This window comes from Nicotiana attenuata, chromosome 12 (genome assembly GCF_001879085.1).
Source record: "Nicotiana attenuata strain UT chromosome 12, NIATTr2, whole genome shotgun sequence".
NCBI classification, from domain to species: domain Eukaryota; kingdom Viridiplantae; phylum Streptophyta; class Magnoliopsida; order Solanales; family Solanaceae; genus Nicotiana; species Nicotiana attenuata.
The window spans coordinates 52,341,724-52,368,309 of record NC_032000.1 but is presented as its reverse complement, the minus strand read 5'-3'; the positions used below and the strand labels follow the sequence as shown (position 1 = coordinate 52,368,309).

General features: G+C 39.8%; 2 protein-coding genes across 3 annotated transcripts; one reads left to right on the top strand and one right to left on the bottom strand.

The window, feature by feature from the left end:
• Window positions 89-21,886, top strand: LOC109235775 (casein kinase 1-like protein HD16). 2 transcript variants are annotated; one of them, XM_019402024.1, is made up of 17 exons: window positions 89-162; window positions 353-517; window positions 2,925-3,053; window positions 3,160-3,233; window positions 3,317-3,386; window positions 3,972-4,027; window positions 4,182-4,253; window positions 4,399-4,493; window positions 4,578-4,644; window positions 4,732-4,861; window positions 4,966-5,187; window positions 5,273-5,409; window positions 12,678-12,852; window positions 13,133-13,223; window positions 13,915-14,072; window positions 21,316-21,504; window positions 21,786-21,886. In XM_019402024.1, the coding sequence occupies exons 2-17, from the start codon at window positions 428-430 to the stop codon at window positions 21,843-21,845; spliced, it is 1,815 nt and encodes a 604-aa protein (XP_019257569.1). In that variant the 5' UTR covers window positions 89-162; window positions 353-427; the 3' UTR covers window positions 21,846-21,886. The 2 variants fall into 2 exon arrangements, with proteins under 2 accessions (XP_019257569.1, XP_019257568.1); XM_019402023.1 differs by lacking the exon at window positions 89-162 and having other exon boundaries at window positions 169-517.
• Window positions 21,878-26,474, bottom strand: LOC109235777 (metal tolerance protein 4-like). The gene is made up of 7 exons (XM_019402025.1): window positions 26,180-26,474; window positions 25,219-25,388; window positions 24,809-25,007; window positions 23,929-24,107; window positions 23,501-23,651; window positions 22,859-22,989; window positions 21,878-22,731 (listed from the first exon to the last, which is right to left on the bottom strand). Exons 1-7 carry the CDS (start codon window positions 26,415-26,417, stop codon window positions 22,552-22,554), a joined length of 1,248 nt encoding a protein of 415 aa, XP_019257570.1. The 5' UTR covers window positions 26,418-26,474; the 3' UTR covers window positions 21,878-22,551.

Sequence of the window (26,586 nt, the reverse complement as noted above, 5' to 3'; positions counted from 1 at the left end):
CCCACCCCGGATGAGAAAAAAAAGTTTAACTCGAAATTCACAAAGAAATGGAGTACTCATTTAAGAAACTAATTACTCTTATTTCCTCCAATTTCAAAATTAAAAAAGAGAAAACAAGTAAGCGAAAAAAAGAATGAATACGCGCCTCTCTCTAAGCACAAAGTACGTTTCATTTCAATTTTCACCCAAAACTCCCCCTACACTTTTGATATTTCTTTGGGTATAATTTCTTCATCAAACCCTAGCATAAAATTCCCCTACACTTCACTCAAACTCAATTTTGTTTCTTTTTTCCATTTTTGCTGAATTGTTTCGAACTCAGTTTATTTACTATCTCTATTTGCATGGGTAGTAATGAATTGCCAGTAGTAGCTGCTCAAAAACCAGCAACGAAAACCAGAGTCTGAAGAGGGAAGAATAGAAGGAAATGGGGGATGAGAGTGGTGGGTTGAGTGCTAATAATAACAAAGGAACTGGACATGAAGATGAGAGTAACTCCTCCCCTTTCCCTGACAAGGTGGATTTTTTTTACTTATTTTCAATTTCATTGCCCCCCTCCCCCCTTCATTGTATACATGCTTGCATTAACGATAGTGTTTGAGCCAACTTGCTTACTAAACTAACAACCATAGGTACACTGTAAAATTCTTTTGCTTTTTTCATACACATCATAGGAAAGAAAGGGACCTCTCACTCAATTCAATAACATGTTCTAGGGCATATTATTATAAATTTGACCAAGTGTTTTAGACATTCCATGATTAAACCGACTAGCGGCACTTTCGAGATGCCACCTTGTTTATAAATATAAAAAAAGTCTTTTCAATTCCATTTGACTCGGGGCGTCAGGGACCCTCCAACAGAAACCTCATCCTTTTTGTCGTGGATAAGTTCTCCCTCAGTGCCCTACTATTCATAAGAAATACTGATTGTTGAGACACTGATTTATGAAAGCGTACACATGCTCGTATTAAGGTATTATTATTATTAAACTATTTCATTAGTACCTGCTATCTCCCACCATCAATGGTATGTATAACTTTGCCCGCCAAGGCTTAGCCATGAGAAGAAATCGCCTAGCACTTTTTGTATATGCTAGGATTTGAACCTTCCATATATGTGATATCTACTAGTAGTGGAGAATATGTTTTAGTCTTGGAGAAATCCCAAAATAAAATTATTGTTATTTTTACTATTGCTTATATGTATTTAACTTATTTTTACTTCTGTTTTATTTGATATTGATGATGACATGAGTGGAGCTTAAATGGAGAAGTGAGGATCATATAGCTGGCCCGACTTGTTTGGGCTTGAGACATTGTTGTTGTTGCTGGGATTTAGACCTTGATCTCCAAAGTTTTCACTCACTTCATTGACCGCTTTGCTACACACTTCAGTGCAAGTTATTCTTGATGTTGTGGCTTGTGATATAGCCTGTCAAATTTTTAATAATCTTATCAATATAAATTAATTAATTCTTCCTCATTCCATAAGGAGCGGATATGAATCATTTATATCCGCTTTAGAGGGTTCATTTAAGCTTGACTTTTTCATGATAGCTGTCAACCTATTGTAACCCTCCTATATGTGAATCTCAAATAGATGATTAAATGTTTTATGTCACCCCCCTATGGCTTGTTTTGATTATATTAGTCACTTTAGATTAGTTGCAAGCCTGTGATTCCAGGCCTGTATTAAGTGGATACCTGTATTGGTAGCTCATTATTTGGGGCGGTGATTCCAGTTAGTTTTGTGATTATGATAAACTTCTTTTTGATAAGGTAAATTGTATTAATCTAAAGGGAGAGAACTCCCGTATACAAGAAGTATACCAAAAAGTAGAGAATTTACATCAGAACATGATTCTCTACAAAAGACGCCCAATCTTCTATACAAATGGGGGCTATATGAGTGCACTAAAAAGCGATCAAAGATAAAAGACTATTCTTAAGATGTGAAAAAGGGAACTCTATCCCCTCAAAAGCTCTCCTATTTCTCTCCTCCCAAACTATCCACATGAGAGCTAGCGGGGCGAACTTCCACGCCTTTTGCTTTCTTCTTCTACGAAAACCGGCCCAGCTATGTAGCATTTCCTTTACAGTGCTTGGCATCACCCATTGAACACCAAAAAGGTTCAGGATCGCCCTCCACAAAGCCGAGGACACAGGGCAATGCAACAAAAGATGATCAACTTCTTCCCCTGAGCTTTTACCCATATAGCACCAACTAACAAGTGTAATTCCCCTCTTTCGCAGATTCTCAGCAGTCAAAATCACTCCCCTCGCCGCTAGCCATGCAAAAAAGCACACCTTCGTGGGCGCCTTAGGAATCCAGATCGAGGAGTATGGAAAAGTGGCCTCTTCTCTCACCAACATACTCTGGTAAAAGGACTTTACGGTGAACAAACCATCGCCTTGCAAACCCCATCTCCAAGAATCACAAGATGGCTGAGGCATGTCTTGCCCATATAGCTTTGTCAGTAAATCTTGGAGCTCCGCAATCTCCCAATCTTGCATGTTCCTTCTAAATGAGAGGTCCCATACTACCCCCCTGCATGTTCCTTACGAATTTGATGGACCATCAATTCCTTTTGGTTTGAAACTCTGAAGACGTGGGGAAGGAGACCCTCAGAGTATCCTCTCCACACCACCTATGATTCCAATAGCTGATTCTCCTTCCATCTCCCACCCTGTAAGAGATGTTGCCACCGAAGGATTCCCAATTCTTCATGATGCTCCTCCATATGCCACACCCGAAAGATGTTGTGATTGCCTTGGTCCTCCAACCCCCTCCCGTGGAATCGTACTTTTCTATTATGATAAACTAAAGGGGTCGAAGATACAAGCGTCATATTTTTATGAAAGTCACTTATGAATTGAATTGCTTGCACTTACTTTGTGTTTCTGGTTGGATTTGACTCTTAGGTGCAAGTAGGAGGGTCACCAGTTTATAAGGTTGAAAGGAAGTTAGGTAAAGGTGGTTTTGGTCATGTATTTTTGGGTCGTCGTCTTTCTAGTGGAAATGAACGTTCAATTGGTCAAGGGGCTGTGGAGGTATGCACTTGTTTTCTCCTTTTCCCTCCCAGTTTTCATGCTAGATAATTTGTTCTCCTCAAGTAATAGACGGGTTTAACACTCACTGATTTATCCTTTTTTTCAGGTCGCACTGAAATTTGAGCATACAAGTAGCAAAGGTTGTAACAATGGTCCTCCATATGAGTGGCAAGTTTACAAGTACGGATATGGATCTCTTTTGAAGTAATGGGTGCTCATGTTGGAATATGATTTTGACTGGACTAAACTTGTTTTGTGAGCAGTACTCTTGGAGGCAGCCATGGGGTGCCTAGGGTGCACTATAAAGGGATAAAAGGAGACTATTATGTAATGGTACGTGTAGTAAGTTATGCATTTTTCCACTATATGTGTAGTAGAGTATGCTTTTTCCATTTATATTAATTGACATAACCATTAAGATTGGCAAACTACAACTTTAAAAGGTTTAGTTGGCTTGAGTCAGAAAGTCAAACAGACTAACTGTTGACAGTTAGAAGTCAAGGAAGGTTTCTGTGGTGAAATGTTGAACAAGAGGGGAGTTCTTTTGAATTATGACCTTCTGTATGGGAGGTTGATGTAATTGGCCCATATTATTTTTATTTCATTGGAGGCCTTCAGGTGCTTGTTTTTACTGAGGGTTCTTTTCACTAGTGACTAGTAAAGACTGGTTTCTTAAACTGTGATTGGGTGGTTGCTTTGCTATGAGAAGGCATAGTCTCTTGGAATAGACTGGTTCGTTTTTTTTTCTTTCTCTTTTAGTAAATTTTTTGACTTAGATATTCGATGTGGATTGAGCCTTCGGTTTGCCTGCAGTGAGTGCTGCTACTGAGATTATTATGAATAAAGTGGATACTGGTTTATGTATTATTTGTTTTGGGTTCATGTGAGGATGCTATTGACCTCATTAGTTATATGCAGGTTATGGACATTTTAGGGCCTAGCTTATGGGACATGTGGGATTCCTCTGGGCAGGCGTAAGTAGCTAATGCTTATTTGCTCAGTAGCCTATATTTTCCTCCATTATCATGCATGTCATTAGCTTTTCTTTGTATAGCGAATATTCAGATGTAAATTTGGACTTCAAGCAGTAGAATATAAGAGCTCCGCTTAGCTTTTTTGCAATTGCAGGATGTCTTCAGAAATGGTGGCATGTATTGCAGTTGAGTCTTTGTCAATTTTGGAAAAACTGCATGCTAAAGGGTATAATATGCCCCTCCTTTATTTATGTCCATTTAGTTGTCCAGCTGTTGGTTTCATATTTTATGTTACTGACTTTTGAACTTTACTGCTGGATCCAAGTATTTTTTCTTGAATTCTTTCTAGTGATTGTTGTTCTTGACCTCAGCTACATTCATGGAGATGTAAAGCCAGAGAACTTTTTGCTTGGTCAGCCATCAACACCGCATGAGAAGAAGTTGTTCCTTGTTGACTTGGGACTAGGTAAGAGAATTTAATTTACTGTAATATCTTAACAACTGTAGATTCAGTATTCCATGTAATACTTTTTGAACAACCAAATTACAGCAACAAAGTGGAGAGAAAATACGAAAGGTCTGCATGTGGTATATGATCAGAGACCTGACATGTTTAGGTAAGTTATATGTGGTCTTATCCTTGGGCATAATTGTGATCCCTACCTCTCGTTCTGTTTATCAACCTTCTGTGAATGAATTTCTAGGGGGACTGTTCGGTATGCAAGTGCGCATGCGCACTTGGGAAGGACTGCCAGTAGAAGAGATGATCTGGAATCACTTGCATATACACTCATTTTTCTTCACCAAGGCAGGTTGCCATGGCAAGGGTTTCAGGTATCTGCACTAGCTTTTCTCGAGTCGTATGAACTGCAAGCAAGTTGTTCCAGTCAACTTCCAGCTCATCCTATTTTCACAAGTTTATCTTCTGACCATCTTAGGGCGATAACAAATCGTTTTTGGTCTGCAAAAAGAAGATGGAAACATCTCCGGATACGCTTTGCTGCTTCTGTCCAGCGCCTCTGAGAGAGTTTCTCGATATAGTAATAAATATGAAATTTGATGAAGAACCTAATTATTCGAAGTTAATCTCTTTATTTGGGAGCTTACTTGGACCTGATCCTGCTATAAGACCAATTAACACTGATGGTGCCCAAAAAGTGGTATTTTACATGTGACCAACTTTGCTTATTTATTTTTGCTTACATTATTGTAAAAATATATGACCTTATCATGTTATCGCTGTAGATTATTCAAGTTGGCCAAAAGCGAGGGAGATTAAATCTAGAGGAGGAAGAAGAGCAGCCTAGAAAGAAGGTTCGCATGGGAGTTCCTGCAACACAGTGGATTTCGATTTACAATGCCAGAAAGCCCATGAAACAGAGGTGGAAATGTCATTTCATATATGTTAGAATAGTCATGTAAATAGGAGTAAATAAATAACCCTAATCCAATATATATTAGGAGTAGGACATGTTATGTGTGTATATATATAGGGCTCATTGTAACATATGTTAATACATCAATAATATAATTTCTCCTGTGCTTTCTCACATGGTATCAGAGCTATCATGAGATATTTATCGCTGTGCATAAATTCCAGCGACTCCGGGAAGAAAAAAAAAACCTTTTTTTCCGGCAAAACAGCACTGTCCGCAAGAAAAAATCAATATCCGTTGGTGTTGTGCAAAAACCAACACTACCACGAGATAGATCAGCTTCCGGCGACCAAACCACAAAACTTTCTCCGGCAGAACCTCTCCCACGCGCCCTCACGCGCCGCCGGAAAATATTTTCCGGCGAGTCTCCGTCGTCACGCGCCGGCGCGTGAGGCCTCTTCCGGCCATTTTTTGGCCGAGCTTCTTCAGGACAGCCTGGTCGCACAGCAATTCCGACCCTACCCATCCTGTTTTCGTTTGATTCCGACCACTTTGAGTTTTTCCGGCGACTACACTGATTTTTCCGGCAGCTACAGTACTTTTCCTGTTTTCTTCATCTGTTTCAGAGAATTTTCAGTTGATTCTTTTTCTTATTTGGTGATAATCCAACCATGTCTTTGGGAGTCGATGCTTTCGGGTCTAGAAACCTGGGTTCTGGCAGTTCCGGTGTTATGATTACCTCAGAACTTTAATGGGAGGTTCAAACTACTTAGATTGGGCTTCATCTGTCGAGTTGTGGTGTAAAGGTCAAGGAGTTCAAGATCATTTAACAAAAAAGGCTAGCGAAGGTGATGAAAAGGCCAAAACACAGTGGGAGAAGGTCAATGCTCAGTTATGTAGTATCCTGTGGCGATCTATTGATTCCAAGTTGATGCCCTTGTTCCGTCCATTCCAGACATGTTATTTAGTTTGGGAAAAGGCTCGTAATCTATACACTAATGACATATCTCGTTTCTATGATGTAATATCGCGAATGACAAGCTTGAAGAAACAGGAATTAGATATGTCTACTTACTTGGGACAAGTTCAGGCAGTCATGGAAGAATTTGAGACGTTGATGCCAGTTTCTGCCAGTATTGAAAAACAACAAGAGCAACGACAGAAGATGTTTCTAGTTCTTACACTCGCTGGACTCCCTAATGACCTTGATTCAGTACGTGACCAGATTTTGGCTAGTCCAACCGTCCCCACAGTTGATGAATTATTCTCTCGATTACTTCGCCTTGCTGCAGCACCTAGTCACCCAGTGAGCTCATCACAGACACTTGACTCATCTGTCCTCGTATCCCAATCAGTGGACAATCGGGCATCTCATACTATGGAAAATAGACGAGGAGGAGGTCGTTTTGGAAGATCTAGACCCAAGTGCTCCTATTGTCATAAACTTGGACACACTCGTGATGTATGCTATTCTTTACATGGCCGCCCAACCAAAAATGCTTATGTTGCTCAGACTGAGACTACAGGTAACCAGGGATTTTCTTTATCTGAAGGGGAGTATAATGAGTTCCTTCAGTATCGAGCAAGTAAGCAGACATCTCCACAAGTAGCTTCTGTTGCTCAGACTAATACTTCTGTTGCTGGTAATTCTTTTGCTTGTGTTTCCCAGTCTAGTCCTCCTGGACAATGGGTTGTGGACTCAGCCGCTTCTGATCATATCTCTGGTAATAAATCACTTTTGTCAAATATTGCGTATTCACAGTCTCTTCCCACTGTTACTTTAGCCAATGGGTCTCAAACCAAAGCAAAAGGAGTTGGACAAGCGAATCCCCTACCCTCTGTCACTCTAGATTCCGTTCTCTATGTCCCTGGCTGTCCTTTTAATCTTGCATCTGTTAGTCGTTTGACTCGTGCCCTCCATTGTGGTATATATTTTATTGATGATTCTTTTATTATGCAGGACCGCAGTACAGGGCAGACGATTGGAACAGGACTTGAATCAGAAGGGCTTTACTACCTTAACTCCCTAAAATCCTCCAAGGCATGTCTAGTTACAGATCCTCCGGACCTAATTCACAAACGTTTAGGACATCCAAGCTTATCCAAGCTTCAGAAGATGGTGCCTGGTTTGTCTAGTTTATCCACATTAGAGTGTGAGTCATGTCAGCTCGGGAAACATACCCGAGCCTCCTATCCTCGTAGTATTGAGAGTCACGTAGAGTCTATTTTTTCTTTAGTTCACTCTGATATATGGGGTCCTAGTAGAGTCAGTTCAACCTTGGGATTTCGTTATTTTGTTAGTTTTATTGATGATCATTCAAGATGTACTTGGATTTTCTTAATGAAAGATCGTTCTGAGTTGTTTTCTATATTCCAGAATTTTTGTGCTGAAATTAAAAATCAATTTGGTGTTTCCATTCGCACTTTTCGCAGTGATAATGCCTTAGAATATTTATCCTCTCAATTTCAGCAGTTTATGACTTCTCAAGGAATTATTCATCAGACCTCTTGTCCTTATACCCCTCAGCAAAATGGGGTTGCAGAGAGAAAGAATAGGCACATCATTGAGACTGCTCGCACACTTCTCATTGAATCTCATGTTCCGCTGCGTTTTTGGGGCGATGCAGTTCTCACAGCTTGTTATTTAGTTAATCGGATGCCTTCCTCTCCCATCCAGAATCAGATACCGTATGCAGTATTGTGTCCCCAATCACCCGTATACTCTGTTCCCCCTCGTGTTTTTGGGAGCACTTGTTTCGTTCATAACCTAGCCCCTGGGAAAGATAAGTTAGCTCCTCGTGCTCTCAAGTGTGTCTTCCTTGGTTATTCTCGTGTTCAGAAGGGCTATCGTTGTTACTCACTTGATCTTCGTAGGTACTTTATGTCCTCTGACGTCACATTTTTTGAGTCTAAACCTTTCTTTACCTCTTCTGACCTTTCTGACCCCCTTGATATATCTGAGGTCTTACCTATACCGACCTTTAAGGAGTCTACTATAGCTCCTCCTTCACCTTCCGCCACAGAAGTCTTACCCGAGTCTCCTATAGCTCCTCCTTCACCTTCCGCTATAGAAGTCTTATCCATTCCAGCCGTTGAGGAGTCTAGTGTGGCTCCTCCTAGACTCCCTGCCACAGGAACACCACTTTTGACATATCATCGTCGTCCGCGCCCAGCATCAGGTCCAGCTGATTCACGTCCTGCACCTGACCCTGCTAATACTGCGGACTTGTCTCCTCTTAATCAACCGATTGCACTTCGGAAAGGTATACGGGCCACCCTTAATCCTAATCCCCATTATGTCGGTTTGAGTTATCATCGTTTGTCATCACCCTATTATGCTTTTCTATCTTCTTTGTCCTCTGTTTCCATCCCTAAGTCTACAGGTGAAGCATTGTCTCATCCAGGATGGCGACAGGCTATGATTGACGAGATGTCTGCTTTACATACGAGTGGTACTTGGGAGCTCGTCCCTCTTCCTTCAGGTAAATCTACTGTTGGTTGTCGTTGGGTGTATGCAGTCAAGGTTGGTCCGGATGGTAAGGTTGATCGTCTTAAGGCTCGTCTTGTTGCCAAAGGATATACTCAGATATTTGGGCTCGATTACAGTGATACCTTCTCTCCTGTGGCTAAGATAGCATCAGTCCGCCTTTTTCTATCCATGGCTGCTGTTCGCCATTGGCCCCTCTATCAGCTGGACATTAAGAATGCTTTTTTACACGGTGACCTTGAGGATGAAGTTTATATGGAGCAACCACCTGGGTTTGTTGCTCAGGGGGAGTCTCGTGGCCTTGTATGTCGCTTGCGTCGGTCACTTTATGGTCTAAAGCAGTCTCCTCGAGCCTGGTTTGGTAAGTTCAGCACAGTTATTCGAGAATTTGGCATGATTCAGAGTGAAGCTGATCACTCTGTATTCTATCGGCATTCTGCCTCGAGTCTCTGTATTTATCTGGTGGTCTATGTTGACGACATTGTTATTACCGGCAATGACCAGGATGGTATTACTAAATTGAAGCAACATCTCTTGCAACACTTTCAGACTAAGGATCTGGGCAAACTAAAGTATTTTCTGGGTATTGAGGTCGCTCAGTCTAGCTCAGGTGTTGTGATCTCACAACGAAAGTATGCCTTAGATATTCTTGAAGAGACAGGAATGACAGGTTGTAGACCGGTTGACACTCCGATGGATCCGAATTCTAAACTTATGCCAGGACAGGGGGAGCCTCTTAGCGATCCTGCAAGATATAGACGGTTGGTTGGTAAATTAAATTACCTTACAGTGACAAGACCTTGACATTCCTTTTCTGTGAGTGTTGTGAGTCAGTTTATGGATTCTCCGTGTGATAGTCATTGGGATGCAGTTGTTCGCATTCTTCGGTATATAAAATCAGCTCCAGGCAAAGGTTTATTGTTTGAGGGTCGAGGCCATGAGCAGATCGTTGGATACTCAGATGCTGATTGGGCAGGATCACCTTCTGATAGACGTTCTACGTCTGGATATTGTGTCTTGGTAGGAGGAAATTTGGTGTCCTGGAAGAGCAAGAAACAGAATGTGGTTGCTCGGTCTAGTGCAGAAGCAGAATATCTAGCGATGGCTATGGCGACATGTGAGCTAATTTGGATCAAACAGTTGCTCAAGGAGTTGAAATTTGGTGAGATTAGTCAGATGGGACTTGTGTGTGATAATCAAGCTGCTCTTCATATTGCGTCAAATCCAGTGTTCCATGAGAGAACTAAACACATTGAGATTGACTGTCACTTTGTTAGAGAAAAGATACTCTCGGGAGATATTGCTACAAAGTTTGTGAAGTCGAATGATCAGCTTGCAGATATTTTCACCAAGTCCCTCACTGGTCCTCGTATTAACTACATATGTAACAAGCTCGGTACATATGATTTATATGCACCAGCTTGAGGGGGAGTGTTAGAATAGTCATGTAAATAGGAGTAAATAAATAACCCTAATCCAATATATATTAGGAGTAGGACATGTTATGTGTGTATATATATAGGGCTCATTGTAACATATGTTAATACATCAATAATATAATTTCTCCTGTGCTTTCTCACAATATATTAAATGAGTATCATGGTCAACTAGGATTCATCTAGCCGACCCCTGCTTGTTTAGGATTGAGGCGTAGTTGTTGTATTATGTATTTTCCCATGCAAAGCGATTGAATTGTGGTTTATGTGCTGCACTCACACGATTATTCGGTGGATACTATAGTTTTGTTCTGTTAGTGGTTAGTACCTTTACTATTAAAAATAAATTGTATGTTCCATTGGTGGTAAAATGTCAAGGTGCTTCTTTGGGAAATTTTCTTGATTTCCCTTTTCCCGCAAATTGTGGGTAGGGTTGGGTTGTCAAGCCTCATGAGTGGTGTAGAATAAAAATGTTTTGCTAGTTTTATTTAGGCTAATGATGCTGTGATGAAGCCATGAAGGAGACACTTCGTGTTCTGAATTAAGACTTCAATTAGGGCATTGCTTTTGGATTAGCAGATTAGATGATAATGCATTTTTTTGGTAACTAAATTATTTTATTAATCACCAAGAGAGAATTACAAAACTGTAGCTGGACACATCTCAGTCTGCTGCTACCTGTAAACAATCACAGAACCTTACACTAACTCTACTACTATCTTCCTTTATGATATTAATTTAAGAAGCCCACCTCCTAGGGAGAGTTTCTTCCTAATCCCAATATCTATATACAATTGGAAACCCTATGTCAACAGAAACTCTATCATCAGTTAATCTATAAGTGTAACTTCTGCAACAATCCTCTAATTACAGCATTAGCTCTAACATTACTTATACCAGCTAACTCCCTTGCTAGGCTTTCAACAGTCCTCTCCTCATTCTCAAAAACTATAGCATTTCTTTCACACCAAATGGAATGCCCGCTTTCAGCATATATCATCCTAAGCAGGTGTGCTTGTTTGGTCCTCCCTTTGGCTTTGATCAGTATCCAGTGCAAGCGTTGTGTATAGGATTGGTTATGATCCCGCTGAAGCCAATGCATTAGTCTCATAATCTTCTTGCATACTTACATTTAGTAAATAAATGTGGATGACATTGCATATTGTTTCAACAAGTCGTTTGGACTGTTTTGTTATTTGGAAAAATCATTGAGACTTTGATACATGAATTTTCCTGTACTTGGAACTGAAATTTTGCATTCTTCAGGTTCTCCGGTTTAAATGTAGTTATTCAGCGGAGATGCGACTGGGAATGCATTTTGTCTTAACTTTTTTTTTACATCCTGCTCTTGTCTCTGGCCATATATGTTAAGTAATTGAGGCAGATTTCTATTAGTTCATAGTTTATATTTTCTCTGTCACTGGATTCTTGGGTGGTCTGTGCTGTGTAAAGTCGTAGGGTGGTTTTCTATTTCAGAAATAAAGTTAGTTTTATTAGGAAATTTGGTAGATTCTCCACAATCATGGAACCACTATTGCTTTTGGTGTCAATTATCCAGGAGTTCTGTTATTGACTGCAAGAACTTGTATAAACCTAGATAATAGTTGGTGTTTCGGGGCTCAATCTTTTTCCACCTGTGATCGAGTGTAATATTTTGAGAATGTCTTCTTCCTCTATCCATTCTTGACTTTTTGTGATGTCTTTCATTCAGCTTTTATGTGGAGTACTACGCCTTCTCATCTTAAGATCTACTTTGCAGAAAGTATCTGTGATATTTTTTGTTTACATAGCTTTTGGAAAAAGATAGGGGAGACTTTTTGATTTGTTTAGGAATGTCTTTCTATGGTCGTTGTGGAGAAGCTTGATGATTTTTTTACTGCATTTGTTGGTACATAAACTGGAGTAATATAGCTAATTTTGCTACTTTTAACTACGATTTGCCCTAGAAGCGTGAAGCGACATGATTAAGAAGAAATATATGACTTCTTGGGCTTTCTAGACCACATGAAACTTTTAAATTATATGATAAGAGAGTAAGGAGTGAACTAGCTGCCACTATACAGTTCTAAGAGCCTAGATATGGTTAGTAGAAAATATTGTAGCTTCCTTAAAGGCTTTATAACTTGGTGAGTTCACATAACATGTTTGTTCGGTAATAATGCATGGCTTTGTCCTTTATCTTGTGACTGGCAGGAGCTGTCAAATTACACTTTTTTTCAAGGATGATATCTTGTGGTTATGCTCCTTGATTTCTGGAGAGAGCCCTTTTTGGTTCAGTATGTAGTGGTAATTATGGATAAGATATTTTCTGTACACGAGTCCCCTAGTTAATGCGATGTAGCTTGTTATAGGTACCATTATAATGTAGCAGATACAAAGCTGGCACAGCATGTGGAGAAAGGGAATGCAGAAGGTTTATATATAAGTTGTGTGGCATCTTGTTCCGACTTGTGGGCTATTATCCTGGATGCTGGAAATAAATTCACGAGCCAAGTTTATGAGCTATCACCATTATTCTTGCACAAGGTAAATTGTGAATTCTATTTATTCCACTATGTTACATGAATCATCATTTGCCATGATGTACACGTGTCGAATGGCGTGACATTAGTATATCATACTTGTGTATATTCTTTAAAATACGCTAGAACTTAGCCAAAAAGGCACGTATCCCTACCAAATACTTCCACACACCCGTATCCTGTGTGTATTGGAGCTGAGTCCATGTAACGTAGCTCTTAATACAATTCACTGCTCTTCAACCTGATAGTTAATCTATGTTAGGTCTTGTTGTACATTGTTACAGGAGTGGATAATGGAACAGTGGGAGAAGAACTATTATATTAGTTCTCTTGCTGGTGCCACCAATGGAAGCTCTCTTGTTGTAATGTCAAAAGGTGGGTTCTAATTGCTAAATTTTGATTAGTTTTACACTTTACCTGCCTTTAGTGATATTAATGGATATCTTTTCCTGCTTTTCCCTTTAAGATATCAGTAGTGCTTGTAATTTAATGTAGAGATTTAAGAGTTTCCTAATACGTCGACAAGGTGGTTTGGACAAGGCATTTATGACAGGAAGCATCAGCATTGTGCTCCTTTGTCTCAAGATTTGATGTCCCTGGGTCAAGTTTATGCTATGTTTGATTCCATTAAGGGGAGGGAAGGGGATATGTTAGGCGCACATCACAGGTTTGAATCCTGGTTGTGAACCAATTTGTTGTTTAAGTGCAGCAGGGCAGAGGGTGGACATGCTCTTCGCTGGTTTTCAGTTGGAAACAGCAGATTCTCAGTTTTTTTTTTGCCATCCGGTTTGTAGTTTATTGTATGAATGTGCCAGTTTGGTACCACCAGTTTGGCCTTGAGAGATAATTGATTGCTATTGATACACACACACACACACATGCAACATCTGAGACGCACCCGAGCACACACAGCACATGTATATTTATATATGTGTATATGTTCAATGTTCACACAATGAGTGACATAGTAACCTGAATGGTTTGAAGGTTAAGCGTTATAGCTTTCAGTTCTAAGCTCCTCAACTTTCATAATCTTGATGTTACAATCATTATTATATATGTGCAGGCACACAGTTCACTCAGCAGTCCTACAAAGTGAGTGAGTCATTTCCGTTCAAGTGGATAAGCAAGAAGTGGAAAGAAGGGTTCCATGTAACCTCCATGGCAACTGCTGGCAGTAGGTGGGCAGTCGTTATGTCTCGCAATTCAGGATTCAGTAACCAGGTTGTTCCTCTCTCTCTGTCTGCATGTTTGTGTGCTCATTACCTCTTTCGCACACTTCATCTTATTTTAATTAGTAATGATAGAAGCCTAGGCTCGAGAGGAGGAGACTCTCGATATCTTAATTTACTTCCTTTTTTTCCCTGACAGCTATTGAATGATCGTCAGAATTATAACAGATCTTTTACCCGATTTTGCTAGAGGAAAAAATAGTAACATCAAGGAACTTGTATTTAGTACAAGGAAATGAAGGAATAATTGCATTTACTCAATGTTTAAGAACAAAAGCACAAATGAGTAATAGCCTATGGGGCTTTAAGCATAAAGCAAGAAGCGAAGCGCCTAATTTTTCCATACACAAAAGTCATCATACATATTAGCACTTAATTACTTATAACATTATCTTCACAAGGTAGGGGTAAGGTCTGCGTACACACTACCCTCCCTAGACCCCATTATGTGTCATTATACTGGGTATGTTGTTGTTGTATAAGTGAATTAATATTACTATTCTTAATATCCAGTATACAATAAAGACAATTTCTAGTAACTCAAGTTAAACATCATTACATATAATTTGAGCAAATGCAGGGGAAAGATAATTTCAATCGCAAAATTTATAATTGAATTTCAATTATTAAACAATAAGAAAAGAATTAGTTGAAAAAAAGGATATTTGAAAGTTCTAATGCAGCTAATAGAGTTTTTTTTAACTAACCTACTTTTTATTTTTACTATACAAGAGGTGCTAGTAAAACAGGTGAAGCAGGCACTTCTTCGTTGACATGCCTGCTTGACCCAAACAAATATATTCTCCCCTGGTTTAGCATATTATTACGTTAATGCCATCACATGATTTTAGTGAATTAAAGGAAGTTGTTGAGGCACTTTCAAGGCCAAATTGTCAGCTCCATTTCCACTGCATATCAGATGGGCTCCACTTAAATTTGTCAGTTCACACCATCACAATTTACAATTTACAATTTACACGTTTACTGCACATATTTAAGCTACCAATGACCATGTAGGCCCCACTAGATTTTATCCTCACGCATCTCTCCCTTATTAAAATAGCTATACTAATTTATTTTAAACTCAAGCCTGCAAACAAGTGTCGGTTAAAAGTTAAATAAGAGAAAGGAAATGAACTTTCATTTCATCGTGTGCATTTTTCCAAAGCCATTTCAGTGTTAACTTTATCTGTAGCTTAGGTCTGTTAAACTAATTGCTTGATGAAAAAAGAAGGTTTAAGCAACATTTGAGTTGCGTCAAAAAAGGTTGTTAAATCAATCGCTAATATAATAAACTTAGCTTGAATTTCAGGAATCTTTTTGAATAATTAATATAGATAACAAAAGCTCCAGCTATAAGAGGGATAAATATTATTTGAACGAAATTTAAAGGTTTAAAATTTGATCTTCTCCAACTTCTGAATAATTTTGTGTGATTAGTACTACGAAATCTTTCTTCTCTATGAATAATGTACGTTACAGAAACTCCAGTTAAAGAAGAGAGATAAATGTTCTCTTCATTCATTCGTTTGAATAGAAAATAAAGTTAAAAAAATTGATTTTCTTCACTTTGGGAATATTTTAGTATAATTAATTACTAAGAGGATTTACATAATGATATTTGAATGAACGTAGAGTTTAAGCAAGAAGAAAGACTTTTTGTATATACTAACATTACCTTTAGAACTTGGGTCATAAACATGCCGTAATATATTTCTATAGTCAATTAACGTCATTAAGAGAAAATTAAAAAAAAATTAAATTAAAGAGTTCCTACATATAAAAAATAATATTCTTTTCTTAGAAGAGAAAAAGAAGAGTAAAAGTGAAAGAGTGTCAAATATAATAACACAGAGATATTAGAAAGATCCAACCATCTTTTCCATTATAAACACGATCAAAGAGTAGTAAAAATGTATCATTCTTTGTGGGAAAGACTAAGAAAAAGAAAAACAACAACAACAACCCAGTAAAATCCCATAAATGGGGTCTGGAGAGGGTAGTGTGTACGCAGACCTTACCCCTACCCCGAAGGGGTAGAAAGGCTATTTCCGAAAGACCCCCGGCTCAAGATAATAAAAAGACAAAAGGAGAGAATATTAGATTCACCACGGAGATCATAGGAAACATAGGAACATAAAATGCAGAAAAGTGCAAAGCAAAAACGATGGCTAGTAAATGGATCATGCGTCGAAAAATAGAAAATAGTAAGACACGACATTGGCCCTAGCTATCTTAGACAAAACCCTACCGTACTAGGCTCATAAAGGTACAAAGTAACGCAAGACTCAACTACCTCCTAGCCTACAACCGTAATACTCGACCTCCACAACTTCCTATCAAGTGTCATGTCCTCGGAAATCTGAAGCCTCGCCATATCCTGCTTGATCACCTCTCCCCAATACTTCTTAGGCCGCCCTCTACCTCTTCTCGTGCCTTCCACAACCAGCCGCTCGCACCTCCTTACTGGAGCATCTGGATTTCTCCTCTGTACATGCCCGAACCATCTGAGCCTCGCTTCCCGCATCTTGTCATCAATGGGGGCCACGTACACCTTCTCTCGAATATCATCATTCCTAATCTTCTCCATCCTAGTGTGCCCGCATATCCACCTCAACATCCTCATTTCTGCTACTTTCATCTTTTGGATATGTGAGTTCTTAACAGGTCGAACACTCAGCCCCATACAACATGGCCGGTCTAACCACCGCTTTATAGAACTTACCTTTAAGTAGCGGTGGCACTCTCTTGTCACACAAGACTCCAGATGCTAACCTCCACTTCATCCATCCTACCCCAATACGGTGTGTGACATCCTCGTCGATCTCCCCTCCCCCGTGGATAATCGAACCAAGGTAATTGAAGCTGCCTCTACTTGGGATAACTTGTGACTCAAGCCTCACATCCACGTCCACTTCCCCCGGCTCAACGCTGAACTTACAGTCGAGGTATTCCGTCTTCGTTCTGCTTAGCTTGAAACCCTTTGACTTGAGTCTGTCTCCAGACTTCCAATCTCTCGTTAACACCGGCTCGTGACTCATCAATCAGAACTATGTCATTGGCGAATAACATGCACCATGGCACCTCCCCTTGTATATGGTTTGTTATCGCATCCATCACCAGGGAGAATAAGAACAGACTGAGCGCAGAGCCTTGGTGTAACCCCATTTCAACCGGAAAATGCTCAGAGTCGCCTCCTACTGTCCTAACCCGAGTCTTAGCCCCATCGTACATGTCCTTAATTGCCATAATATAAGGAACCGACACACCTTTTGCCTCCAAGCATCTCCAGAGAACTTCTCTAGGAACCTTGTCATACGCTTTCTCTAGGTCAATAAACACCATGTGCAGATCCTTCTTTCTCTCTCTGTACAGTTCCACCAACCTCCTAACAAGGTGTATAGCTTCTGTGGTGGAGCGACCCGGCATGAACCCGAACTGGTTGTCGGATACAGACACTGTCATCCTCACCTTCGCTTCAACCACCCTCTCCCATACTTTCATGGTATGACTCAATAATCTGATACCCCTATAGTTGTTACAACTCTGGATATCACCTTTGTTCTTATACAATGGAACCACCGTACTCCACCTCCACTCATCCGGCATACTCTTCGCCTTAAAAATAGCATTAAACAACCCAGTCAACCACTCCACACCTGCTCTCCCTACACAGTTCCAAAATTCCATCGGAATCTCGTCTGGCCCGGTCGCTCTGCCCCTACTCATCTTACGCATAGCTCCCACGACCTCCTCGACCTCAATACGCCTGCAGGGCCCGAAGTCACGATGACTCTCGGAATGCTCCAATTCGCCTGGCACAATATCACGATCCCCTTTTTCATTTAGAAGTTTATGAAAGTAAGTCTTCCATCTCCTCTTAATCTGGGCATCCTCCACCAGTACTCTACCATCTTCATCCTTAATGCATCTCACTTTGTCCAAATCTCGAGCCTTACTCTCTCTCAACTTGGCCAGCCGGAATAACTTCTTCTCCCCGCCTTTTTCCCCCAGTTCCTCGTACATACGACCATAAGCCGCATTCTTAGCCTCCGTGACCGACAATTTAGCTTCCTTCCTAGCTATCTTATATCTCTCCATGCACGCTCGCCTCTCCTCCTCATCTATGCTCCCCACTAACTTCAGGTATGCTGCCTTCTTCGCTTCCACTTTACCTTGGACCACTTCATTCCATCACCAGTCTCCTTTGTGCCCACCGGAGGCACCGGTCGAGACCCCTAACACCTCTCTCGCAGACTCCCTTATACAGTCTGCTGTCGCTGAGCACATAGTGTTCGTGTCCCCACTGCTCCTCCAAGCTCCCATAGCCGACAACCGGCACTCCAACTCTTGGGCTTTATCCTTAGTCAAGGCTCCCCACCTAATTCTTGGTTTTCTCCGAGCTATCCTTTTCCTTCTCTCTATCCCAATACCAACGTCTAACACCAAGAGTCTATGCTGCGTCGCGAGTGTCTCACTCGGAATCACCTTGCAGTCCTTGCACAACTCGCTGTCACACTTCCTGAGGAGGAGATAGTCAATCTGGGTCTTTGCTACCGCATTTTGAAAAGTAACCAAATGCTCTTTCCTCTTCGGAAAGCAAGAGTTCGCAATCACCAACCCAAAAGCGTTAGCGAAGTCCAACAGCGAGGTACCTCCTCCGTTCCTCTCCCCAAAACCAAAGCCTCCATGCACCTCGCCATAGCCACCTGCGGACGCCCCAATATGACCATTGAAATCCCCTCCTATGAATAGCTTCTCAGCGGGCGGAACCTGGCGCACAATCTCATCTAACCCCTCCCAGAAACGTCGTTTAACCTCCTCATCTAGGCCCGCATGCGGCGCATAGGCGCTAACGACGTTTAGGGTGTACTCTCCAACCACCAACTTAATAACCATCAATCTATCATTCACTCGTCTAACCTCAACCACAAACGCTCTAAGTTCCCTATCCACCAAGATACCCACTCCATTCTTACCTCTCTGGGCTCCTGAGTACCAAAGTTTATACCCGTCCGCATCCTTCGCCCTCGACCCTACCCACCTAGTCTCTTGGACACACGCTATGTTGACCCTCCTCTTCTGGAGAATCTTTGCCAACTCTATAGACTTACCCGTCAATGAACCTACGTTGCATGACCCGATTCTTAACCTATAGACACCCCTGTTTCTTTTACCTCCCTTGCCTCCCGACCCACCTCGTAACCCCTGCCCCGCCTCCCGCCCCACCCCCCGCTCTCCCCGAGGACATGACCTCACCATCCCAGACCACAGCCACTACACCTACGGCAAACTACGGGAAAACCACTAACACGCACAAGGCAACATACCGCGCTAGACAAAGACAGGCTGCGACTATAAGCGCACTAATAGTGTGAAAAAACTAATAGGAACTAAGATTGCAACAATTTAACTAACACAATAACGGGGAAAAGAAAAACAGGAGATACCAACTCCCGCAAGTGGAAACTGGGAATTGTCTTGGTATATACGACGATGTTGCGTCCACCTAGCACGTTCGCGTCCAACTTCCGCCGCCCCTCGTTGACCCTTGCCGGGGTTGTTCCTTATGTTTGCACACGCACGTCCCGCTCACCGCTAATAGCCAAAGTCCCTAACCTGAAATACGCACAAAACACCACGAAGAGAAACAAAGGAGGGGTTGTCACCGCTACCACTGGTGAGGCCCCACCCGTAGCAAAGGAGCGCAAGAAGGTTGTAATAAAACCTTAAATTGATTTTGATTTTTTTTTAATAAATTAGATAATAAATAAATAAATAAAACTGTCAAAAGAAGAACCCTAAACAAAACACAATAGAGTCAGAAAAATAAATCAACAGAACGTATATAACAAATACAAGAATGAGCTTGAGATTCAACTGAGGGAAATGGAGATGACGGATGAGGCTGTTGCAGTGCCGGCGCCGGTGGTGGTGGTGGAGGATTGTAGGATTGTAAGTGAGGATCCGGAAAGCAGGTGCGTTTTCAAGACTAAGAAAAAGAGTGTCATATAAAATAAAACAAATAAGATAGAAAATGTTGAACCATGTTTTCCAATTTGATCAACCATATACTTAGTTTCGGGAAAAAACACCTGGTTAAAATATTCAGTAACCATTAACGGACTATATTGCCAAAAAAGTTCCCTTTGAGCATTGTTTGGCTACATCTCGGCCCTAGCTGTTCCTTTGAATTATTACTTAACTCTTCCAAAAGGGAACTGAAAATTCATGACATCTTACGTCAATGTAGTGCTAATTTTTGTCAAATGTGGATTCATTTATCCTTGTAAATTATCCTGAAGAGTGTTTGTTGCTAACAGTTGTTTCACGATCCGTTTAATGACTTTACATTTTTTGCTCCGTTAAAGTTTGACAAAGATTGTTCATTTCTCAATCCCAATATGTCCGAACTGGTATTATAGTATGGCAATTAGCTTGTCAATGATTATTAACCGCATAGTTCCAAAAATTAAAACAAAGTTGCCACACTTGAGTTTCAAAACAAATATTTTAAATTTAACTGTTTTTCACTGTAAAAGAATATGTTGCGATGATATTAATTTGAGCTTCCTGATGATCGTAAAATAAAATTGAGATCAAATTTATTGGTTATCAACAGAAAATAAAATTAGTCGTTAATGATATTGGTTTGTGTTAATATCTTCATTTGAGTTTGGGCCCGTGCGTAGCATGGGTTAACCTTTACCTAGGTTTGTAAGTTTGTGCATCTTCTTAATGCCAGGAATGAAATCTATTATTACTTCATCCAAGAAAAGGAAAAAAAAAGAATTAGTATGTCTTTGGACAATATTGGGTTGAAGTTGAAAAAGTATGTTTGGAAGTTTTTCAACATTTATTTTGATAATAATAATCCCTTTAGTAACTCTACTAATTGAGTAGAAGAGAAAGAAAGAGAAGCCTATCAGAACTAACAGAATTATGTCCAGCTTAAATGTGTTCTTCTAAACAAACTTACCTTCGTGATTTTTTTTGTTTTGTTTTTTGAGAAGGTAAAGATTTATTATAACAGTATCAAGACGGTACTTAGAGATACAGAGAACATTCCAAAACAACAAACACTCCCTACATCCCACCTAGCAAAAAAATGGATGTGCCTCTATGGTGTTACTTGTTTCTAAATTTTGTATCATCTACTTCCACCCAGTACATTCCCCTTTGGTTTTATCTTATACTACTTATGGTAAAATTGCTCTTTTTTCCCCTCTGGATAGGTAGTGGAACTCGATTTTCTTTATCCAAGTGAAGGCATTCATGAACGGTGGAATAGTGGTTATCGTATTACAGCAACAGCTGCTACGTCAGATCAAGCTGCTCTTATCTTGAGCGTGCCTCGACGAAAACCTGGCAATGAGACTCAGGAAACATTGAGAACATCTCAGTTTCCAAGCACACATGTTAAGGTATGGTAATTTGTGATGTGGAATGTGTTAGCATCTGATTTTGCTGAGTACGTCTAGAAGAGCTTCGATGCATATACAGAAAGAAAATTCATGCTTGTGTTTGATATCTTCAAAAAGCTAAATCTTTTCATGGTTCCATTGTCACTAATATTTGTAGTCCCTATGTTGGAAAACCTTTAGTTTAAACGTTTATAGATGTGACCTATGTAAAAAAAGTAGGTTATTAGATGAAAATGAGTACTTTGCTTTTTAATGCTTCTCTTTTTTTCTTCTTTTTGCAGGAAAAGTGGGCAAAAAATCTCTATCTTTCTTGTCTATGCTTTGGCCGAACTGTATCGTGAGAAGTTGCAACATCTGACGTTGGGTACCCCCCCCCCCCCCCCCCCCCTTCCCTTTTCTTATTGTTCTATTCTCTTTTTCTATCATGGGCAATTGTAAAAAGTGGTTGGTAGGTTAAACGATTGTTATGGCATAGGAAATTTTAGTTATAGTGGCACTTGTTTCATTTAGCTCGTCCGAACAGCGCAGTTTTTGGTGAACTTTCTTATGTGATGTATATACAATTAACTGCACAAATTTCCAAATTTATGGATCCTTTGTATCCTTTATGCTTAGTTCAAGTCATTTCATTCCAATATGTAAATCCAAAATGAGCTTAATTTTTCTTCATTATTAGAAAAAGGAAGGAGCTTTCTATTACAAATTTATTTAAATTGGATTTACAATGTAAATTGCAGTTCAAGAATGACATAACACAAACTACACAGGAGTATTGATATTCTCATGACCCTTGACAGGAAATTATCCTGAAAATGATAAAAGCTCCAATAGCTAGGAAAGGTCTTGGGATCTTCAATAAATCCAGTATGTTGGATAATATGAAGTTAGGAGAAATGTTTTAAATCAATATACAAAAATTATCATGCAAATTTCTCAAACATGACCAAGAGTATATTTGTAGAGGTTCAGGAGCAGCTGAGCTCCCAACCAAAGCCATTCCAGCAACACCAATTCTTTATATTGAATTTTCTCCTAGTTTATGTGCACTTAAGTTTCATTGTTGGGCAGCTTGCTGGGGACAGAGTGTTCTGGTTTGTGTTCACATTCAAAATCAAGATGAACAAATGCACGTTCGACTTCAGGGAGTTTCTCGAGCTTTATTTGTAGAGTCTCTCCGATAATATGTGCTTCTTTCAATGGCAAATCTTCTGGGAGTTCAATATCAACCTATGTTAAAAGAAAGGAAGCAACATTTTGAAATCAGCCGAGTTCTGGAAAAGACTATGCCTTAATAGTTCACTTAGTTCATATCAAAGATGTTTAGGAAAATGATCTCATGATATTGGAGACTGACCTCAACAAAGTACAAGACACCAAAGGTGTATGCTCGAACTGTATCAACACGTTTCACTTGAGGATGTCTTATAACAAGATATGTTAACTTCTGCATAACTTCAGGCGGAGCTGATTGTCCCACCAGTGACACTGCATCAAGAACCTCATTCAGGATTTATTTGATGTATTGATATGAGATAACACCAAGAAAATATCGGAGTTTTGCATCTAAGTATGTGACATAGTGGTCAATGAAGTGGGAGGAGAACCATGAGGTCTCCAATTCAAATCCTAGCAGAGGGAAAAAGCCACTAGTCATATTTCTTTCCATCTGCCTAAGCGTTGGTCGGCAGAGTTTTCAGATACCTGCACTGGTGAGAGGTAGCAGGTACCCGGTGGAATAGTCGAGCTACATGCAAGTTGGCTTGAACACCATTGTCATAACAAAAGAAAATATTGGAGTTTGCTTCAGCATACAACGATAGACAACATATATTATGCCCTGGACTGAGGTTTCCAACAAGCCTAATTCTTACATACATCCTAAAAGGATAATTTTTCTTACAAGGTTAGAGTCTAGTCTGTGTTTTTTGAACGTTGCTGTTAACTTCCATGAGTTATTGAAGAACTATAAATTCAACAGGAACATGTAAGTATATACCTGCATTCTCTATCACAGTGCCTGACCAATTTGAGATTGTATAAATAGCAAGGATAAGAGCACCAACAGGATCAATCCACCAGTAGAACTTATCACCAAGTACAGCTGCTATTAACCCGACTACGTTAGTAACCACGTCGAAGTAGTGATCCTGACGAATAAATCAACAAATTAGGCAAACAGATTATCAGGCGAAGATGTGGAAAACCAGAAGGTAAGGACACTACACACTACAGAGGCGGATCCAGGATTTGAGGCTTATGGGTTCCTACCGTAATTTTAGATTAATATGCAATAATAACTGGGTTCACAGTTAGATATTTACAAATATTAAGTGATTTCTTAATATAAATACAGGATCTATGCAAAAGTTACTGGGTTCCCGGGAACCCATATTCTATACTCTAGGTCCGCCCCTGTACACACACCTTTGCATACGCACGAACAATGTTGTTTCCTGAGCTTCTACAGTAAAGCCATAGGGCAAGTTTTACTACTGTGGCAGTTAACATGATGGAATATAACCATGCGAGCTGATTCAAAGTCATCTTTTCAGTAGGTTTATTTTCAACTAGTTGTTCTACAGCCTGGATCAGCACCTGAAAGCCTACAAAGAAATGCACATGATTATGCAAATTGAAGAATTTCATATACAAAGAGGTTAGCTCTCATATGAATGGTGCTAATTCTCATGTTCTCTCTAATCTCCTTTGGTTTCGAGAGCCTCCATCTCCCCGTCTCTTACTCGTCTTTTGAAAGCCGTCATCCTGTTTTTTGTTTCCGATGCCTGTCTCTCACCTTTCCAAACTGATCACGTATTCACTAACCCAACACCAACCCGGTGAAATCCCAACTTACTCCTATCTTGGGGGTAGAGTCGTAGAGAGGCTGTTTCCGAAAGGCCCTCGGCTCGAGAGGAAGAATAGAAACAAGGTAATAACAACAACAAGGCCAGGAAAATGATACCATCAATGTATGAACGGAAAAAAAAAAACAAATGGAAGAAAGCAATAGCAATAGCAACAAGCAGTAACACGACACAGTACTAGAAAACTGAAGCGGAAGATAGTACTAAAAATAACCCTAACACTAGCACTCTAAGAATCAAAGAAAATGTACTAGTCAGCTAGCCCTAATAAACCTGGAACACATTAGAAAAACACACTATGACCTATTACCCTTCTACCATAATCTTCGACCTCCATATCCTCCTGTCAAGGGCCATGTCCTCGGTTAGCTAAAGTCGCACCATGTATTCACTAACCCGATAATGGAATTTCAAACGCAAAGTCAAAGCAGATAACATACCAAGTGTAGCCATAATAGCAGCAAAGACGATGATTCCAACAGGCTGCACTCTCAATTTTCCAATAGGATATTTATAGACATTAATGTTCTTCATTGAAAGATGAGTGAACCATAGTATTCCACCAGCCATGAGGTCAAGTAATGAATCCAATGTAGATGCAGCAATAGCTAAAGAACCACTCTTTACTGTGGCATAGATCTGCAAGGCGCGATATGTGTCAATACTGCTATTGTAACAAAAAGCCATATAATACCGCCATCTTTATCATTTTTCCAGGTCACTCAAACATAAACCAGAATTTCACTTTCATCGCATAAATATATTACAGGACAAAGAAATGCATACACATTAATAGATGGTTTCTCATTCTAATGTTAATCAAGAGTTAAATTAAGTAAATTCTGGTCACCTTGAGAGCAAGCAGTATAATGTTTGCATAATTGGAGATTCTCATTGCTCTCTCATGTTGGGCTTGCTCTTCAAGATCTTCTTCATCAATGCAATCAGCAGCGACTGCAATATCAACTTCCTCGAATGACTTCAAGGTTTCAAACTGTTTTTCATAGTATTCCTTTTCTCCTATCATCATAAAACTTAGTCAACGGACAATTGAGGGCAGTGGCGAAGCTAAAATTTGTTCCAAGGGTGTTTAAATTTGAATGAAGTAAAAAAAAATCCCGACAAAGGGTATTCAATATGTGTTATATACCTCTAAAACGTAATATTTTACTTATATATACAGTGTAATTTTTCAACGAAGGGTGGTCAATTGACCATGTGGCTTTGCCACTGACTGGGGTTGTTAATGATATCCTTTTCTAGCTGTAGATATTTGAACTGCTCTAGTGTAGTTTCCTGCAAAATTAACTTTATTTACAAAATAAAAAAAAGAAAAGAAAAGAAAAAGTTGATATCCTTATCCAATCTTTAAAGGATGTTAAGGAGTTTAATATGAAGTGTGATTGGATTAACATAATCAAACGATTGTATAACAGCTTTTGTTTGAGCCCTTTAAGAATTAAGATCAAATTACAGAACTTAGTCTATACACCAAATTTAGCATAGAAAAGAAACAGTTCCACTTTTTCTCAAGCCAAGAACATGTTCATGGGAATATGATTAACAATAGCAAGATAAAACTAATCCTTGACTTTTCAGTATCCATTAATTATCGAGCCCTATAGTTTTATACAACATATACTGACAAACCTCTCTATAACAGCCTCGTTTGTTCCGTTCCGATATCTTTTGGCTGCTATAGTGAACGGCTGATATAGAAAACATATATTATACATAATATAAAAATCGGTTCCAAGAAAAACACGACTTATTTAGTCCGGAACCAAACAGCCTGAGAGAGAGAGAGGAACCTTTGGTTAAGTCAGAGGATATGGAGAGGTTATTAACAATGGATGAAGCTTCAGAATCAATAACACAAGAGTTGATCACCTTATCTGGAAGCCTAGACAAGAAATCACGGCGGAGCGACGTGAAAGAGTTATGACGGCTGAAACGCCGGCTGCTCCGCCGTCCACTTCCACTAAGCTTCCACCCCTCCAGCAATGGCGTTTTAGTTCCATTAATATTGTTAGCCTCTTCCCCCTCCATTAATATCACGACTTCTGTATATATTTTCACTGCTACCTCCAAATCATGTAATTAAGCTTCACTACTATTGGCATTCATTGGATATATATATATATATAACACTTCAGGTATGATCTAACTTTTATTTTAATTAGGAAAAAGACAAAGTCAGATGTTGTACTTAAAATAT